The 21,662-nt window shown below is 35.8% G+C and overlaps 1 protein-coding gene across 1 annotated transcript in view; it reads right to left on the reverse strand.

Annotated features, from left to right (window-relative positions):
- The window catches only part of SLC38A11 (solute carrier family 38 member 11), a 44,864-nt gene extending 30,325 nt beyond the window's left edge, over window positions 1-14,539 (reverse strand). The window contains exons 1-6 of the mRNA XM_037143094.2: window positions 14,501-14,539; window positions 13,886-14,000; window positions 11,955-12,029; window positions 6,148-6,282; window positions 5,124-5,189; window positions 939-1,045 (exon numbers count right to left, since the gene is read on the reverse strand). Coding sequence (XP_036998989.2) covers window positions 939-1,045; window positions 5,124-5,189; window positions 6,148-6,282; window positions 11,955-12,029; window positions 13,886-14,000; window positions 14,501-14,539 — 537 coding nt within the window. The remainder of the gene's footprint in view (window positions 1-938; window positions 1,046-5,123; window positions 5,190-6,147; window positions 6,283-11,954; window positions 12,030-13,885; window positions 14,001-14,500) is intronic.
- Between the last annotated feature and the right edge of the window lie 7,123 nt (window positions 14,540-21,662).

Consider the following 21,662-nt stretch of genomic DNA (forward strand, 5'->3'; position numbering starts at 1 on the left):
GCCCCTTTTGATAACACTCTTGGTTATATCTGGATGACTGTTATAAAAGGAAGGAGTATAGTCAGAATACTCTGGAATATAATCTGTATTCTCAGCTCTGCCTGAAAAAAGGGACTTCTTAACTGTGGTCACACATCAAATGTCATAGCAAAAAGTAAAATTCAATCAATCGTTGGATTTTTCAAAATGGAATATAAAATATTATATAAAAATTCTTTAAAAACTGTTCTCATGAGAATGCTTGACATCATGTAGATATAGCACCAATAATATTTTGGGTAAAATACAAACATTCCTTGATAGTGAGGAAATACAATACAACCAGATAGAGGCCACTCTATGTTGATGGGCATATGTAGTGAGTTAAATAATTATTTGGTTGGTTTCATTAGAAAGAAATCAGCATTTGTTTTTAGCAATACAAAGCATAAACACTGGCCAAATTATCAACAATTAATCAAAACAATGACATTTGAATGTGATGGATGAAAAATAGGCACAATAGATATTGTAATTTACAAAGAAAAATTGAAGTCAGTAAAATGATTCATCCTTATTTCTAAAGTTAGTTTGCTTTTAAATTGTTTAACTTACTCTCTATAAAAACAATAGAACCTTTTTTTAGTAAACAAAACTTGGTTTAAGTGTAATTCTTTATATTTTCTAAATGTAAAGTGGCTGCCTGACATCAGTTAGAGTATCTACCTTAAAAATAGAAAGAAAAAGGACATATTTAGTTCATACTCATCATTTAAACCTCTGTTCCCAACAATAAGCTAAAGATTCAACAGTAGTTTACTCAATCATCATTATAATTAAATTAAAAGAAACTGAAGACAAATGCGATGATTAAGAACTTGATCATAGAGACAGTAGTTGGACAAAATTAATGCAGGTAAGAAAATACGTTTCTGCACCTACTTAAATGTAAAAGTTACCTTTCCAAGCTTCGCTATGTCTCGGTACAGGGACAAAGGCAGAGTGAAGACAATCGTGGAAAACACAATAATGAAGTGGCGACCAATGAGCAAGTTTTCAGGGTCAACTAAAACACAATCGATATTATGAAGTGTTAATAGAGATGAGTAGCTCATCAGTGACACAGTAAACATTGACTTATCAAAATAACTAAAATATTAAATAATATAGGAAGGACAAAGTTTTAAGAGTAAATATGCTCCATAAAGCCATGTATGACTAGAAATAGTACACAAAAAAATAAATACAAGATAACATAGATAAGCCTGTGTTCAAATCTTAAAATATTTTACATTTAAATGCTTTTAATGGTCTCCTAATCAGTTTTCTTGTTCTACCTTCCTTTGTGCCCTTAGAGTATAGTATACTTTTAACCTGGAAACTACAGCAATCCTTTACAAAGGCAAAAAAAAAAAAACCCCAAGACAAACATTATATCATTCCTAGTCAAAAGCCTCTAATGGCAAAACCATTTTTTGAGACAGTAAGCTACATGGGGACTGGGCATTTTCTCAGGTTTTTAAAAAAATTCTATATTTCAGAGAAATTTAAACAGTAAAACTTTAACAAAATTACAAAGCTAAATATTTAGGTAAAAATATTCACTATATTTCTATCCTGTTGAGAAAGAAATATTTTTCTTGAAGGAAAGTAGAAGCAACTTGTTGAATAGGGAAGTTATAGGAAAGCCGCTGAAATCTGGGACACTATATCTCAGACTCTTGGCTCTCATAACCACCAAACAACAGAGAGAGACTATCATCAAGTACAAAAAAATAAACATAAGTTAGAGTACACAAAGATTTATATATGTTTTAAAGCTGTGCTTATCACAGTATTCACTTTAAGAGATCTATACCTATTCCAATGAAGACACTATTGTTGAAACTTTTTAGCTCATATTGAATTCCTTCAGAGATCATGTAGTTATATATTTGAAATATTCTAGTGGTACCCAGTCTTTGTGCATTCAACTCTTTGAAGTTTGAAGTCTGTAGAAACCAAGTCTCAAATAACTGAGTGTGATTTAAAAAAATAAAAGAGAAGCTATTGCTCTGAAAAGTGAAATTAATTTTCTTATACAGTTAATAAACTAACTGAAAAGATAGTTCTATGGTAGGAATTTCAAAATGGCATAAATTTTACATACTCATGTGTATACAAAAGAATTGAATAATTAATCATGAGCATTTAACTCAACCATAACTAAACAATCATCATAAAGTTGTGAATTAAAAACAATAAAACAGAAAGTATAAGTTCCCCAAACCTTGAATGCAACTATTTACATATTTCTGGTAAACATGACTTGAATTAAATTATCTCTATATCTATTTCTCCTTACCCTTTCAAACTCCCCCTTTATGCTATATTGGGTAGAAAATACATTTTCTTCAGTGGGAAAATTCTGAGGCCTACAAAAACACTACAATAAACTGCTATGAATAGCATACAGGAGCCTGAAAACTAAGGATCCCCATTTGTGTAAAGGGTATTTTTCACTAATGATCTAATGATGAGATCTATTACCCCTACTGATCTTCTAACAAAAATGCACCCAAACAAGCATTCTAAATATTTGAACAATAGTAGGGAAAACTGAACATTGAAATAGTTCAAAAATATCAAAATCATATAAACATACTATTTCCTATACTGATGTTTCTCATTATTTTGACTTGTATCATGAACTAAGACTTAAGTTATCTGGGAGAAGTACAAGCAATTGTCCACTTGTCAATCTAAGACATTGGTGATATATTTCAGGGAAAAAAATGCAGGTTTACTAAGGATTTTATCTACTTCTAAAAATACTTTGGCATCATATTGATCTTTAAAAAGATACAAATAATCACACATTATAGAATATGCAACAATGTAAAGAAACTGTGATAAGAATAAAAGTGAGTTCTTTGGTGTGTGATCTATATTTTAAAAGTCATTTTTGATTATTATAAAATTAATAATCAAGAAGGGGGTTTCAAAAGGAACTTTAGCCTTATCTATGATAAAATATTTTATGGAAAGCATATATTTATATATATTTATAAAATTAAAAATAAAAAATAATAAAGTGTTTTAGGGAAAATTAAAGTAATTAAATTAAATAAAAATTAAAGTAACTGCACAATAGATACTGGAGAATACTAAACTGCCAATTAAGCAACTAAAATAGATCTCTATGTTTTGTTAAGGGTATGTGTCCTAATGTACTGCTCAAAGAAAAAAGCATATTATAGAACAAGCTATAGAGTGTTATGTTACTCATATGACTATTTAAAGTTACATGCATTCTTAAAACTCTCATAGTTTACATTAAAAAGGAAGGAAGGAAGGAAGAAAAAAAAGAAGGGAATGTTGGAAGGATGGTTCCCACTTGGTTTTCCTGAGAGGGAAAGGTTATGAGTATGTTCTATATTCTTTATTTTACTTATCTGCTTTTTAATATTTTTTCTAATAAAAGTGTATTACTTCTTATATATAAAAATCAAGAGATAAAAATTAAAAATTAATACATGTTCCTTTGAAAAACTTTGAAAAGTAACAAAGGAAACAAAGTCCCATAGGTTCCACAATGAAAAGATAACCACAATTTATATCAAATGTATTTTAAATGTTTTCCTCATTTATTTATGCAAAGAGAAAATTTATAATTTAGATCATAGTGTATATATAGTGTTATCTTCTTCCAATTTTTACATAGCATTCTTTCTACTCACATGACCTAAGTTTTTGAAATTAAGATTTGAAGGTTAAGGACTAGGACAGAAGCCAAAATAGTTCAGGGTAACAATAATAATAGCTAACTAACAATGTTAGGAAAACCTACTATATCCTAGGCACTGTCTGTATTATCTCTCTTGTTTTGAATAAAATAATATGAAGCAGTTGATACTCTAATTCATAAGTTAGAGACAAATAGACTAGACCTCAGAAGAGAAGGTGTTAACCTTCTCTCAGTCACATAGAAAGCAAGCATTGTTTTTGTGACTTGATGGTCAAGTAGTCCTGATTTCAGCTAACCCAGTGAGAGGAAGGGGTGCAATTTCTAGTTCTAGGTTTTGCTTTCTTTAGTTTTGTATGTCTTTTAGAATGAGTGATTCAAGCACTAAGAGGAAAGGCATGTTTGTATCAATTTCAACTGCAATAATGACTATAGAGTCTGGTCACAATAAAATGGGGATTATATGGGTTGAATGAGAAGGTCTTTGAAGCACAAAGGCTGAATGATGCAAATGGCCACAATATGAGGAAAGGTTGAAAGGGGAGGGAAGTCTGTGCACATGTTAATAAAAGGGTCTGGTTGAGAATATTCATAGCTTCTTTTTCATAATCACCCCAAACTGGGAACAACCCAAATGTCCCCCAACTGTGTGACAGGTAAACTGTTGTCCAGTCCAACCATGCAGCGGGGCATTCCCCAGCCATTTTTTTTTAAGAGCCAACTACTGTATACCCAAAGTCATAGCTAAAATTCAAATGCACTATGCTAGGTGAAAGAAGCCAAACTAGAAGAGCCGAACTCTGTATAATGCCATTGATTTGGCATTCTGGGAAAAGCGAAACTAGGCAGGAAAGTTAGATTGGTGGTTGCCAGGAGCCAGAGATGAGGGAGGGTTTGCCTGTAAAGGGGAATAGGGACTATCTGGATATTATGAAATTATTCTGTATTTTTACTGTATACATGTACAATGACTATGTGCATTGTCAAAACTCATAAGACTATGCAAGAGTTAAAGTTACATATTAATAGAATAGTGGAGGAAAAGATTAGCTTGTTCATCTAAGAAATGGTGTAGTAAAAATAGTACATGAGAAAATGTTACTAACAGAGTTGGTGAGATATTTCAAACATATTCTAAGTAGAGTAATAATATTTATTATAATAATATTATTAATAACTCTTACTATTATACTGAGCATAGTATAATAATAGTATTGGTAAGTACAGCAATAATAATAATCATATTTTTAAACGGCTAAATAAGATTTAAACTATATATAAACGATTAATATTTTGGGATCAGAATGAATCCCAGATATTTGAAGTCATCCAACTCTTGAACTTGCAAATATTTTACTTATAAATTATTATAAAAAACATTAACTATGAGAAACTATATAAAATAAATATATTTACTTACCTCCTGGGATTCTTTGGAAAACTTTGCTCAAAGTGTCTCCAGTTATTATGTTGTAACTTATCATAGCTAAATACATAATTAAAATCATACAGTCACCAACAAGATTTTTATCTTAAATATTTTGAAAAATAATCAGTTACTACTTCCCAAATATTGGTATAATCTTTCTACTTTTAAATATATATATTGCTTACCATTATGCACAACTTTAAAAATGACTAGACAACAGATTTATGGGATAATATTAATTTGTATTAAAAATATTTTCAAATTGATTTACAAATTGATTGTTTTCGAGCATATTTAAATAATAGTGAGGTTAGGTAGTCATTTAAAATGTGATTTATTTGTCATTAAAGTTCAGTTTCTAAATACTGTTTCAGGGATGCATGTATTGCTCAATGTGAGGAATAACAACAGAATACTATGAAGGTTCCAAAATATCTCCTCATTTAAAAAATGAGATTTGGGGGAAATACATTCTTAGCCTTTGGTGGAGACAGAACAAACTAGTGATTTAAGCAATAACTTCCGTACTACTGGTTTAAAAAATGAAGTTAATTTGTCCATTGTGGAATCTCAACATTTTATTTATTTAAGCAGTGCTAGGTGACATTTTCACCATAATAGTACAAACTGTAAATAGCATGTTGGCTTTGTACATGGCTTCCACAAATGTATTTCAACATATTTTCAAAAAATGTATTTCAGCCTTGAAGAGATCTACTGTTTCTTTCACTCACTTTTATTCCCAGATCATTCTATTTTTCACCAAACTAAGGAAGAACAAACATTAGACTAATGAAAATCACTCTCATTTTATTTTAGTAAAATACTCAGAAGACCAACCAAAAGGACCAGGGAATAAGAGAAAAGTGACTAAAGAATCAAACACTGAATTTGGAATATATTTCAACTAGTAGTACTCTTTAACAACTATGCAATGATATTAAAACTATTATATTTAGAAATAACAGTATGTTTTTGCAAATAAGTATAATTTGCATATTCACATTCATCTTACCTATAAATGGATACAGAAACTGTAGAACAGAGAGGAGCAGATACCCTGGAAAGCCAAAGGTTTTATTGACCAAAGACTGGTAAGTGTCCGTTCCAGAGAGAGCCCCTCCTTTTATCAATAAAACAAGAGAAAAGTCTGTGGGAAAATAACAATAAAAAATGTTAGATTACGTTTAATACAAAGGTTTTTCATGTTTTGACTTACATAAAAAGATAATTTTTTTAAAAAAGAGGTTAATTTAATGCCACAGTAAATCAGCATGGCAAGACTTATTTCCTTCCCATAAAACATGATTTTTTTTGTGAAATGGTACTGTTCCCAATTATTTATTTTTCAATCAAGATGCGAGTATACTTAAGGTACCCATGAGATGAACTGGACAGAAGATATGCAGACTATGGTGGAGTGTCAGTATTTCATTTTACATCCCAAAATAGGCAGTGCAACAAACCATTAATAGGATGTGGCACAATGGCCAAGCCATACATTGTAGGTGATCAGCTATTTCATAGGCATTCAACACATGAAAACTGAAAATGAAAAATGCTGTAAGCATGCATAAAAATAGATTTAGGAGACTCGATCATTTGTATTATAACAAAGTACAACTAGTAACTCTGTTTTATTGTTATGGTTGAGAGAGCACTCTAAGAATTTTTTTAATTTACATTTTAGAGACTTAAGTTTCAATTTTAAGTTGAAATTGAAGGTATAATTATATAGATATTATATAATTAAAAGTTAATATCTTTCTTTTTTCCCTTCATTTAACTCACTGAACCTAGTGAATGACATTTAACCTACTGAATGTCAATGCAGTTTTATTAGGTACATAACTATGTACAGGGTGCGATTCTTGCACTCTTTTCTTGTGCTCATATTTTCGCCACAGGTGATTTTGTTATTTTTTGTCCTTTAAGTGATTTGAAAATGCATTAAAACACAAAGATGAAAATACAAATAACTCTAGCATGCTTTCCACCCTGAATCCCTCCCACACCATCGAAACTTTAGGTTCTTCCATAAACTCCAAGTTGATAAATCCAGTCGACATGCCCTGAATCTTAATTTTATTTGCTCTTTCAGTGACAATTTTTTCCTGTTCACCATTCCCCTCTTTTTCAACCTTCCCCCTGCGGCCTTTGCTGCATCACTTTCTATTGGATTTCTTCCTACCTGTTTTGGCCATCAAGACTGTTTTATACCAGTTTCCTATTATTCTACATTCTCAGACTTTTTCTCACTCTTCATGATGGCTTACTGTGATCTCATTCATGTGCACGGTTTCAATTTTCCTACAGATGTTAGTAACCCCCAAATTTGTATCTGTAGTCCAGAGTCCAAAACTCCGGATGTCTACATCTAGTGCCCAGTAAACATTTCACATTGGAGACCTCATAGACATCTCAGTTTTTAAATATCTACATTATAATTTATATGTTTGCTCTGGAACCTGCTTCGTCATTCATATTTCTCTGATCAGTGAATAGTATCAACAGAAATTTGAGAATCACCTAGACTTCTCATTATTCATCATCTTCTATATTCTTTTGGTCACCAAGTCCGTTACTGCATCATAAATTATTCCACTGTATCCCCTCATTTCGAATCCCTAGCTTGCTTTATTTTAGGGCTTAGGCCTTTATCATATACTATCTGGATTGTGGCAATAACCTTCCCATAGTTTTCTCATCCACCAATCTCACCCTCTGCCAAAACATCTTTGACATCTACTAAAACTTTCTCAACATTCCCCCTCAAATGGGTCTGACCGTATCACAAATCTGATCATGTGGTCCACTTAAAATACTCCAGGGGATCCTCTAATACCTTCTAATAAAAAAATGAACTCCTTTTCATGAGGCAGAAAACATTATTTATAGCTGTGTGACCTTGGGTGGAGGATTTGACCTTTTGGGATTATTATATAACAAACACAAAAATACTATCACAAGTACTGTCACAGTACTTCCTGTGTGCCAGGCCCTTTAAAAAATGCTTTACATATATTAACTTGTTTATCCTTTACAATAACCCCTCATTTAACAAATGAGAAAAGTGAGGCACAGAAGGTTAAGTGCATTGCCAATGCTAGCCAGGGCTAGCACTGGAGCAGTCGGGATTTGGACCCTGTCAGTCTGGCCCTGAAATACATGCACTTAATCAAAATCTCAACTCTGTTGGAAGCAACTGTAGACCTTGGGTATGTCGTTTGAATCCATTAAAGTTTCAGTTTCCTCCTCCATAAAAGTAGAAAATGCATACCTACTTCATGGAGTCAGAAGGATTAAGTACAGTAATGGCTTTATGCTCAGCATCTAGGCAGTCCTCAGGGAACTATGGTAATGATAGAGCCATTCATGGGAACCTTCAGAACTGCTTCTGCAAACTTCTCTACCAGCATCTCCCTCTGCTTACGTACAAACATCAACCCTACACTGTACCCAGACTGAGTAATTACACAGTTCCCTTTTGTATTTCTGCATTTCCACCTGCTTAAAGTAACCTTCCATTTTCTTCACTCACTCACTCACTCACATATTTTCATAAACACTTAGTGGAAGTATCTCCTTCTTTCCAAAACACGTCTGCTCCTTTGAGGTCATGTTAAATGCCAATGTTCCTATGATCAGGTATATATTTTTATTATGGTATTTTTGATGAAGTATTGTAGCTATTTATTTTTGTTTGCCTGACCCTATGCATGAGCTGCAGACACGGAGGAACAATGCTCTTCATTGCTACAAAGGCAGCAGTGTCGGTAAATATTGCTACAATAAATCAGTGATCAATACAGAGCAGGATTCAAATTTAATTTGATAAATGACCCAATAAATATATTTTAAAATATTCCACAAGCACACAGGGTATAGCAATGAATTCTACTTCCTTTGTTTAAAACTATGAAAAGCTTCACAGAAAAGTTGAGTAGTGTCTTGAAGGATGAATAAGATTTCACCATGCAGAGAAAAAAGAAAAAAAATGTCAAGCCAGGGCACTGTCCGTGGGCAGGCAGTGTGAAAGCATATTCTGTATGAGGGATGACAGAGTCTAGAATAGCTAAAACATAGGGTTCACACATAGCACTGTTGGTGACGGGCTGAAAGAGGAGTTTGAGCGGTTGGAGATGAGACTGAAAATTCAGACTGTGACTGCACTGTGAAGGGATTCAAATGCAATGTTTTTTTTCTTTTGTCATTGTAGAGTCTTAGAATGCTTTGATTGGGGGAATAATAGTGATCAAGCCAATGTTTGATAAAGGTAAGTCTTGCAGCAATACGGTCAGAAAGTGGGCAGATGATAAATGTGGTAAAACAGCAACTTACTCGCCAAAGAGAGAATTGATGAAGAAAACCTGAGTAACAGAGAGGAGGGCCCCAATTTCACAGCTGTTGTAATTTTTTGGGGGGTGAAGAACTGTATGCTTGGAAGGAAAATGCTGTTTATAAAAGTTCAAAATGTATTGCTTGAAGTTAACAATTTGCTAAAAATTTAGTCAATGATAAATATAAATGATTTCATCTGCTTGTAAAATAAAGGCTATAAATACATTACCTTAAAGGTTTTAGGAATTTCAACTATCATTCACTATAACATTTTGATATCACTTTAAATATATTATATGCAAACTTTAGGTAATCTATGAATGAGTTTATGTTGTTCAACATGAAAATTTTCTTTTAAATCATTCTGTATGTTTGGACAATAAAAATTATTTTACTCCAATGAACAAATAAAAAATCTTAAAGCAATTTAAAAATAAAACTTTGTTATAGATATTTATAATTCTGTTTTTGTTTCTCGACATTTCACAAACTTGGAAACAGAACTTGGGAAAAACACCCATTGAACTGGTCATACCTCATTAGAGGCCTTAGACAGACAGAAGAATAACACTAGACACAAATCAGTGTGTAATTACAGTGTCAATTTAAAGAAAAATTTAGTGCCATACCCTACTTGTAAATTTTCCTCTTAAAAGCCTATTTAAAAAATCAAATGAATCATAGTCTATGTATTTTTTCCTTTTGTGTGGTTACCTTTATTTATCAAAGTTATTTAAGAATTTTGATCATGTAACCAAATTAGTAAGACTAATTTCTATTGATTAATAGTTTTGCAATACATAACCTTGCAAAGGACTGTTCATAATAATTTTGGTAGGTTTATATATAAAATCAGTTGACAACGTTATTCATGACATGATTTATTTTTGTTTAATATGATTTGGCTTTAATAAACTGTTCATTCTCCTCAAGTATTGAATTCTTTGGTGATACACATTTTAATTTTTTCCATGTACGTACATATTTACAATGCACTTAAATAAGCCATGGTTACTATGCCTGGGTGGAAGTTAATTATTTGTCAGTGCTGATTGACCCGGAAGCAGGACATTAGAAAGGACAAGGGTAAATCCTTGAATGGGATTTTTTACTGTGATAAATGCCCTTGGGAACAGAACACAATTTTCAAAAACAAGTGACTTGAAATAAGCACAAAGTTATAGATCTCACATTACTGATTTACAAATTAGGCTACAACTTAAGAGCTGTAGAAGCTAAAAGCAGTTTAGGTTTTGGGTGGGGAGAGAAGAAAGCAAAGGAAAGGGAGCCCAGTGCTTTTGCAGCTCTGATTTTTCTATCTACTACACGCTTTACTCTCTTCTGTAGCCTGGGAAAAGCAACAGTTATAGGCTGGGCTTGGAAGCCTGAGAAACAGCATCTGGGTAGGTTCTCTAGAAGAAGAGTTTAGACATATTCTTAGGCAAGGGATTACAGGGAGGGCTGCCAGGAGAAGTGTGAGATGATAGGGCAGGGGAAGCACCTGAGGAAGGATGAGTCCAGGGGGAGACCATCTGCAGCTCAGCCCTGCAGTGGTGGTACTCTGGAGCTCCAACTGTACCATATGTTGGTCCCTCCTGGAGGCAAGGTTTCTGTGTCAGTCAGGCACTGGCTAAAGGCTGTGGGAAAATGGCAGCTTGGGGCCATAACTGCACAGGAAGGTGGTACCACTGAGGCCCAGGTCAACATTCTACAGAAGGGGACAGCTAAGGTGTTTTGCATTACCTGGTAAAAAGGCATCTGGGTGACTACACATAGCAGCCACCATAGCATCAACCACAGCAGGTGGTGTCTTGCTGCCTCTTCCACAGCCATACTAAGGTAGAGGAAAGACCCTGCATTTGTCATGAGGTGAGTGGAAGGGATGACAAGGCAGGGATCAGGACAAAAGAAAGAGGATGTGATTATGAGTTGTATAGCCTGCACTTAGATTGGGTGTGAATGAACACATTACATGGAAAGGGGGAGGCATTACATGGAGAAGTAGTATGGAAGCACCGTATTGCTGCACTTCCAGACAGTGGCCGGTGGGAAACCTGAGCAGGCATGGGCAAGGTGGGAACACCTGCACAAACAGCTGGAGAAGATTTGTCATTCATGTGCACTTGCCCATGGTCCCTGTGGGAAAGGAAATCCTGACAACTGTGCTTTCAGAGCATAGCTGACTTGGCTTTAATCAGCCTTGAAAATGACTTCCCCTCCTACCATGTTCTTCACAAAATGAAAGGGCACATGAAAAGGATTTAGGCTTGGTAATACAATATATAATGCTTTTCTAATCCTCAGAGGATTGGCAAGAAAAGTAAATTTTCTCAGACATAAATGTCTAAATTCTTTGGGATTCTTTGATCCAATACAACTAGTAAATTCAATTACAGGGTGTGTGTGTATGAGTGTGCATGTGCATAAAATAGTCCTTGTGCAATTTAATTTGCAAGAATTCATGATTGCATAGTATTTTACCTGTAACATATGAAACCCAGAATAAAAGCAATATTCCGAGAGGAAAGCCAGCTTGCTTCATTGAATAAGGCAATCCTGGAAAAACATAAAATGCCCACCCATCACATTAATAAAACATATAGAAATACAGAAGTTTTTTCCATTTCCTGTATATAGTAGGCTAAGTACACTGAGATATGTATATGACATAATTATAAACAGTGCATTTGACTACTAAAATTAAATGTTAGCATATTAATACTTATTTCAGAATAAAATGGTATAAGTTAAAGACATGTACAGAGAGCAAGTTTATGAGGCAATGGAATGTGAATAAGACAGCAGAAAATACAAATTAGATGTCAGTTCATACAAATCATGTTCATGTCAGGGCGAGGGGATCATATGACCTAGAATATGGAGAGTAAGGACGCAAAGCTTCTGTGCTGCCTGGGAAGCAGAGAGGACAAAAGAGCACAGAAAGGCAACAGGACATGAGGGGTCAAAATGGGCCGCCATGTAGAAAAGGGGGAGAAAATGAGAAGGCAAAAGTATTTTATAAAGCTTAAGGGGGTAATATGAAAATTTTTGTGATTTTTTGAAATGAATAATTTTAGATTATGTGCAATAAAATATTTAAAAATATTTCTATGCAGTATTTTACTCTCTGAAAAATTAGCCCCCATAGTTCAATTAGAGCATTGTTCTGATATGCCAAGGTTGAGGGTTTGATCCCTGGTCAGGGCACATACAAGAAACAACCAATGAATGAATGGCGAAGTAGAAAGACAAATTGATGTTTCTCTCCCTTCTTCTCTTTCTCTAAAAATAAAGAAGAAAATTGGCTGAGCATAATTAAGAGGCACTCTAAATGTTGCTGACATGGATGAGCTTCAAGTGTTTAAATAAGGAATTATGTCTGGAATTCTGCCAAGAAGAGCGGTCCACACCCTCTGGGGCACATGAGGGCAAAATTTCAAACAAGTCTTTGACCCCGTTTTTCACTACTTTGCTTCAGGTACTTCCACTTGATGTACTATTTGAAAAAAATTATTTATATATGGAAACAAGTAAAACAAAAATACACATCACTCAGTTCAGATAAATATTCAACAATGATAGTAATTAAAATGTCAAAATTTCACAAAAAAGATAATATTGTCAATGAGTATTACATGATTCTATTTTGTTCCTACTTTTTCTTAAATTGGATGTTTTCAAATAACAAAAAATTAGTAAGTATGGGAATATAACTACCTTTATAACTATAATGGAATGTTCTTATTTTTGTCCTTGTCTCAAATTGGGAAAATATGAGCTGCTCATTTTTTTTCAATTATGATTTGGCTTCTTTATTAAAAAATCATATTCACTTTTTAAAATCAATTTCTACTTATTGACTAAATTATATTTAAAATGACTATAAATCACTATGTTCATACTTTAAACTTAACACTAGATAGATGGGTAAGTACTGGAGTGTGTGGATTTAATTTTTCACAAGTTTGGTGTATTTTCACATTAAAATTTTGTACCTCCAATATTTCCATGTATCTGGAGGTTTTGCACCTCCAGATGGCCATAGAAAGGTGATTCAAGTAATGATGGACACTTCAGGAAGAGGGAAAAGTAAATTAGGTAACATTACCAATCGTCCATGCAGCCTGTGAAAAAAAGTTTCAGTATGTCCTATATGAAACTCCACCCAACACATGTGGAGGATACTTTCAGTTGTGCAGAGTGTGGATCACAACTCCATCTTCAGCAAAAAAGGGACTGATGGCTGCCCAGTGTTATGGAGGGAGAAATGAAAGGCTCTTACGGAAGACAATTATTGGCAATTTTATCATTTAAGAGCTTTACTCTAAAAAATCAATGAATACTCACAATAAGAGTCTTAAATTTGGTCTTTTCACTTGAAATTTAAAAAACAGCAACAAAGTAACACTTACCTATTATACCAGATCCTATAATAGAGTTGACAACATTAAAAACAGCAGCAGGCTGACGGCAAGTTTTCCCTTTGTGCTTATGTTCAGAAATGAGTCCTTTGTCATCTAGATCGCTCTATTTAAATATATAAAATGGCCAGTAATGAATAAAGCTAAACCAATATTTACTAGTTCAAAACCAGAAAAGTGTTAAATATACAATATAATAGACTAACATGATATCAATAATGATAATAATAGCAATGGTGATAATAAAAAATGATGAGAATAATAACAAAGAGTAACAATTATAGCTAGTAGCTCAACAGAGTTTTCCAAACAAATCCATTCTAGAATGTCCTGATTAAAACTGCACCAAGTACATGGGTGCTACTTGGAACCCCAGAGTACAGCATCCTATAGAGAGCCAATGATGTGATTTTGTGGAATTAAAGGGGTTACATTGAAAAGTGCCTGGCAAGGAAAAAAAAAGTCAATTCAAGGCAAAGCTTCTTCCAGAGAACTTTCAGTGGTGCTAACCAGGACCCCTAAATGAAGTAAGGAAACCTCTGTTACAGGGTGAATGAAGCTTTGAGGGAACTTGGCTTCAGAACCTGCCCCAGTCTGCAGTTTTACCTGTGGTGGGACGACGGGCTGCTGGCCCTGATAGCCCATGGTTGCAGCAGGGTCCTCAGCAGGTGGAAGGTTCACAGCCTTGGATACCTTACTCTAGCCACACCTTCCTCCCTCCTCGGAAACTTAGCAGAGCCGGATTGGCGTGCAACGGGGAATTGGGACCCAGCTGTCCCTCCGGCGCCGCTGGTCCCACCCCCGCACCTCCTCTGGCCCCGTGGACTGCAGCCCGGAGCTCTCTTGGCTGCCAAGTCGGGAGAACTCCCCCCGCCCCCCGCAGGGACTTGCCCAGCCAAATGCACTTTCCTTCTCCTGCGGAGATGCCACAAAGTGTTTCTGATCTAGGCAGCCCTCTCTCCCACTCCAGCTCCAGTTGCAAAGTATACTTTGTTCTGCCCACGGCGCCTGCCCAGATTGTACAAAGTTACGGTGGCCTCAATTTAGTTCATCTCCAAGTCAGCTGCTCCTTGGCTGGAGATTGATGCCCAGGTAAGAATGCAGTAGCACCCCCCACCCCCATGGAATATCTCTTATACCACCCCCTCCTCCCTACACCTCCTCTGTCAAAGAGGGCAGATGAAAACGCAGGGGTTTTATTTTAAATGGAAAAGAAAAAAAAAAACCTTTCTAGAGTTTTAGCAAACTCGATTACTCAGAATGCTTTGGTCAAATATTACCTGTGACTTTTCAGAAAAGGAGACTTAAAGAGAGAAAAGGAAGATGGATTGATAACAGATTCAATAAGTGACCTTAAAGGGGGGGTGTTGAGGTGTAAGGTGACAGGAAAGGGAAGGCACCTAGAGTGTCTGAGCTAGAGAGAATCATAAAGGACCTTTTATTCACCCGTCATCTTACGAATGAGGAAAAAGCCCCAGAGAATATTCAACCACAGGAAGACAGAACACACAGAGAACAGTTTCAGGGACAGTGTGAGTGGTGATGTAACATTGGTACTTATCAAATACACACTTTGCCATGTATAATGAGCACATTTTGCTCAAATTATTGCGGGAAAAATAAGGATGCACATTATATACAGGATTAATGATTACGGACCATGGGTGGAATAATGGGTATAATAAATCCTGTGCATAATACACACAAAAAAATGGGAGTGCATGTTATAGCTGCAAAATAGGGTACTTTAAGAGCTTCTGATTCATAGACATTTAAAATTATGAAACATTTTAAAAACATGAAAAAACTAAAGAGAATTATAAAACACCCTATACTCTCCACTATCAAATTAACAAATATTAACATTTTATCATATTTTCTTCAAATTGCAAAAATAAACATTTAACATCACAATAGAGACCCCTTTGCTTGTCCTCATTCTTTACCCTTCATCTTGAGTCATCCAGTTCATGCAATAGGGTGTATCTTTTCCATCCATGCTTTACATTTCAATTCATCATTTATAGCCATAAATGTTCAGCTTTTCACTTGTTTTTAGGTTGGAGTACAGTATTCCAGCTTCTGGTCCCAGCTTCTTGTATGCTGGACCAGAAGCTAGAAGTTTGTTATACATATTTTAATGATCTGTCTTAAAGACCTTGTTTATAATTTCAAAAGTATTGTTTGTTTAATAGAATTCAAGAGTACTCAGTCTCAATGAGAAAATACCAGGAAGAAAGACTAGGACTGGCAGTGCATAGAATCACTGGCAGTTCACCCATGCAAAGATAAACACAGTTAACATTTTAGGACCCCATAGTTTACTCAAATTACAAGTGTTTAAGGTAGAGGGTTAATGCGTGTTACATGCACATAAGCAGTTTTACTGAGTCTGTTTTAGCCCCAGATAGACGCTACAGAAGCCAGACTTTCAGGAACGTAGAGAGCCTTAATTTGAACTTTTTACAGATTATACAATCTGTATAATATGGTATATTATGTTCATGTGGGATTATTACTTTTCTCCATTATTTAGTGACTGTCTTAGTTACCTGACCCCTAATAGCATCTAACTCACTTAGAAATAACCTGAGAAGGCTCTCTGTTGGCTAAAGCTCTTCTGATTGCTGACCTGACTCCACTTGGACATTATTAAGGTTCAAATTTGAGAATAGAGATAAAAATTGCAATCCACATCCACGGGGAAGTTACTTTTTCCTCAACCTTAGGAATCTGAAGAAGGGTATACTTTTGTTTTTATAAAAATGGAAGCTTGATATTCTCTACAGTGTTAGGTTATTGGCTTAGCTGCTGCAACAAGTAGACACAACTTAGTTGCATCCTCAGCTTTCCAGATGTAGGTGTCCTTAGTCTACAGAGGTCTGGAAGGCCTACTTAGATAATTTTAGCTAACTAATCAGAATGCAATTTTTCCTTTTTCCTTTGCATTAGTCATCTTACAAAATCATTCTTATAATTCTCTTCTTTGATCAATGTTACTCATTATCAAAGAATATCTTATTCTTATGATAGCATATTATTATTAACTCATAGGGTATTTTTGTTGTTTTCTAACTGTAAATATTAAAATTATGTAAAGCCATTATAATGTCATTTCTGGACAGAAGTCAGGGAGAGTGTGGCGCTGAAGAGTGATTTTAAATTAATGTGACAGTGAGCCCTGGTTTGTCCAAGACTGTCCTGGTTCTTGTCCCAATATAATTATGAACAGCATCTTTTTCATTCTTAAAAGTGTCCCTGTTTGAATGATAAGGTACAAGACTATTCCAGATAGGCTCATGGGGGATAATAGTCCCACCTCATACCTGCATACACTTTACAGCTTTCTCTAGTGATATCCAAGCTGAGAAGGGATGAAGATCTAAAAATATGGATTTTGGTTGTTCCTTTAAAAATACTCTTTATTTCATTTGTTTTTCATTATTTTTATTATTGACACTATTACAGATGTCCCCATTTACTCTCTTTGCCCACCTCCACCCTTCCATCTGGCCATCACCACATTGTTGCCCGCGTCCAGGGGATCTGCATATCTATTTTTTGGCTCATACCTTCACCTTCTTTCATCCTGTGGCTCTTTCCCCCTTTCCTCTGATGGCTGCCAGTTTGAACCATGTATCCATGTCTTTGTTTCTATTTTGTTCATCAGTTTATTTGGATTATTCAGTTAATTAGATTTTACATATAAGTGAGATTGCATGGTAATTGGTCTGTCTCTAACTGGTTTGTTTCACTTAGCATAATAATGGCCAGATCCACACTGTTAAAAAAGGTGAGATTTCTCTCTTTATAAAAAAATTATGTTTTATTGATTATGCTATTACAGTTGACCCAAGTCTTTCCCCCTTAGCTCTCCTTCCACCCAGCAACCCTAACTCTCTCAGGCAATCCCCACACTTGTTCATGTCCATGGGTCATGCATATAAGTTCCTTGGCTACTCCATTTTCTATACTGTACTTTATATCTCCATGGCTATTCTGTAACTGCCAATTTGTAATTATTAATCCCCTCACTTCTTTACCCATTTCCACACATCCACCATCCCATATGGCAACCATCAAAACCCTCTTAGTATCCATGATCCTGTCTCTGTTCTTCTTGTTTGCCTAGTTTGTTTTTTAGATTCAGTTGTTGATAGATATGTATGAAATCAGCTGACAGTCTTATGGGAAATCCCCTGTAGGTAACTAACTTCTCTTGCTACTTTTAAGATTCCCTCTTTATCTATAACCTTTAGCATTTTAATTATGACGTATCTTGAAGTGGGCTTCTTTGCATCCATCTTGTTTGAGACTCTGTGCTTCCTGGACTTGCATGACTTTTTCTTTCAGCAAATTAAGGAAGTTTTCTGTCATCATTTTTAAAAATAGATTTCCAATTTCTTGTTCTTTATCTTCTTTTTCTGGTACTCTTATGATGCGAATATTGGAGTGCTTGAAGTTGTCCTAGTGGCTCCTTATACTGTCCTTGTTTTTTTTGGCTTCTGTTTTCTTCCTGTTGTTCTGATTCGTTGTTATTTTTTTCCCTGTGTTCCAAATCATTGATTTGATTCTCAGCTTCTTTCATGCTGCTGCTGTTTCCCTGTAAATTGTTCTTTATTTCAATTTTCGAATCCTTTGTTTCTGACTGGATCTTTTGTATGCCTTTGAGGTTATCACTAAGTTCCTTGAGCGTCCTTATAACCAGTGTTTTAAACTCTGCAACTAATAGATTGTTTATCTCCCTTTTATTTAGTTATTTTGCTGGAGTTTTGATCTATTCTTTCATTTGGGCCATGTTTTTTTGTCTCCTTACTTTGGTAGCCTCCCTGTGTTTTTTTCTGTGTATTAAATAGAGCTGCTCTGACTTCCTGTCTTGGTAGCAATGCCTAATGTACTAGGTATCCTGTAGAGTTCAATGGCACAGTCTCCTCTATCACCCAAACTGGGTACTTGAGATGTGCCCTTCTTGTGTGCTGAGTACACTCTCCTCTTGTAGTTGAAGCTGAAATGATATTGGCAAGTCAATGAGAGGGATTTACTCAGGCCAGTTAGCTTCAAGGTCTGCTGTGTCCACTGACCACCAACCTCTGCCTTCTGTAGAGGACCAGATGTGCAGGGGCAGGGTGGCAGTATTTCAATGTGGTCTATAGCTGTCCACTGGGTGCAAAGGTCCTGGGGTTTTCCAGGTGGTGCAGGCCAAGGTCAGCCCCAACAGGTGTTCTTCTTGGGACCACCCTGAATGATGTATAAAGTAATCTGCAGATGGATGCTACTTGTGCTGGTCTTGCAGATTCTCAGGGGAAGCCAAACTGTGATACAAAACTAGCTTCTCCTAGTGCTGGGTCTTGGGTCATTTAGAAAGAGGTACTGGGGTTTAGGGACTCACTGAAGCTAGCTGTTGCTTCTTTCAGAAGATTTAGAAAGTTGTGAAGCAAGATCCAAGACCAGCTATTCATATGGCAAAGCCACTGTTAACAGCTTGAGTGGGCTGGAAAGTTGGGTGGGACATAACCTTAGGGGATTTCTAGGGCAGGGCAAATAGTATTAACCAGGTTGATGGAATCTCAGATATGGCACTCACTTGTCATCTCTGTGTCTCTATTCAAGGAGGGTTCAGAAAAGGGACAATAACCTCTGCCCACCTTTCTGTTTGGAAGAAAGCTGTCCCTCAGCCTGTGCCTTGATACCAGATACTCCATCTCCCTGTATGCCACTGGTGCCTTTCAAGCTGTGACCTTGGTGCTGGAGTTCAGAGGAAATGAGTCTGAGTAAGTCCATGTGTGGGTTCTTTAAGAGGAACTGCTTGGGGCTCCAGAAGTTCCTTCTACCGACTCAATCCCTGCTGCTTTTTGCAGCCAGAAGTTATGGGGTCTTATCTCCCTGGCACTGGGACGCTCAGCTAGGGGGCCTGGTGTGGGCTGAGAATCCTTGCCCCTGAGATATTCCCCCCAAATTTTTATTCACCACACACGGATGTGGAATCAGCCGATTCTAGCATCTCTGCCCCTCCTACCTGTCTGGATGGATGTTTCTTTAATTCCATAGCTATCAGATTTCCATTCAACTATTTGATTTCTGATGGTTTCTGAGTGATGGTTGTTGTACAGTTTAGCTGTAATTTTAATTTGGTTGTGCATGAAGGTGAGCTGTGTTTACTTATGCCTCCATCTTGACTGGAAGTCCAGATTTTCTCCTTTTTTAAGGCTGTGTAGTATTCCATGGTGTAACTATACCACAACTTTTTTTTTTTAATTTGAAAGAAAATTTTGTTAGATAAGAATGACAAAGTCCTGGTCTAATGGTAGCAAACATGGAAAAAAAAGTGAGATGCATTTTGTGTAGAGAATCAGAGGACACAATGAACAACGAGATATGAGAAAAAAGAGAGAGAGATAGTAAAAAATTGACTTCAAGTTTTCTCTTTTTGGTGAACGGGAGAATGGTAGTGTTCTTTTTTTAAAATTTTATTTAGTTATTTTTCAAGTACAGTTTTTTGTCTATTTCTCCCATCCCAGCTTCCCCCGCCCCGTGCTCCCCACCTCCCTCCCATTTCCACCCCCCTTAGTTCTCATCCCTGTGTCCCTCCTATTTGTTCCTCCAAATCCCTCCCCCTTTTTCCCCCTAAAATTCCCTCCCCTCTCCCCTCTGGTCACTGTCCTCTTGTTCTCTATTTCAGTGTCTTTGTTTTTTTTCTGCTTGCTTGTTTGTTTTGTTGTTTAGCTTCCTGTTAAAGGTGAGATCATATGGTATTCGTCTTTCAACACCTGGCCTATTTCACTCAACATAATACTTTCCAGTTTTATCTATATTGTTGCAAAGGGTAGTAGTTTCTTCTTTCTCTCTGCTGCATAGAATTCCATTGTGTATATGTACCACAATTTTTTGATCCATTCATTTACCAATGGGCACCTAGGTTGCTTCCAGCTCTTGGCTATTGTAAATTGTGCTGCTATGAACATTGTGGTGCATAGGTTCTTTGAAATTGATGTTTTATGATTCTTAGGATGTAATCCTAGCAGTGGAATTGCTGGGTCAAAAGGCAGGTTAATTTTTATTTTTCTGAGAAAATTCCATACTGTTTTCCATAATGGTTGTACCAGTCTGCAATCCCACCAACAGTGAACTAAGGACCCCTTCTCCCCACAACCTCTCCAACACAGTTTTTTTTTATCCACTCATCTACTGAAGGGCACTTGGGCTGTTTCCAGACCTTGGCTATTGTAAATATGCTACTATGAGCATAGGGGTGTATATAACCTTTGAATAGTTGTTTCAGAATTCCTAAGACATATTTCCAGAAATGGGGCAAAAGGCGGTGCCATTTTTTATTTTTTGAGGAAGTTCCATACTATTTTTTACAGTGGCTGCACCACTCTGCACTTCCACCTATAGTGCATAAGGTTACCTTTTTCTTTGCATCCTTACCAACCTTGCTGTTTGTTGATTTGCTGATGGTAGTCATTTTGGCAGGTGTGAGATAATATCTCACTGGGGTTTTAATTAATAGCTCTCTGATGATGTTGTGCTTTTTTTCATATGTCTATGGACCATCCATATGTCCTCTTTGGAGAAATATCTATTCAGGTCCTTTGCTCATTTTTTAATTGGTTTATTTGCCTCCCTGGTGTTGAGTTGTATAAATTCTTCATATTTTAGAAATTAACCCCTTATCAGATATATCATTGGCAAATATGTTCTCCTATACAATGGGTTCCCTTTTCATTTATTGTTGGTTTCTTTTGGCCTGCAGAATCTTTTTAGTTTG

Source organism: Artibeus jamaicensis, unplaced genomic scaffold (assembly GCF_021234435.1).
Source record: "Artibeus jamaicensis isolate MK-2021 breed Jamaican fruit bat unplaced genomic scaffold, CSHL_Jam_final contig_391, whole genome shotgun sequence".
Taxonomy (NCBI): Eukaryota; Metazoa; Chordata; class Mammalia; order Chiroptera; family Phyllostomidae; genus Artibeus; species Artibeus jamaicensis.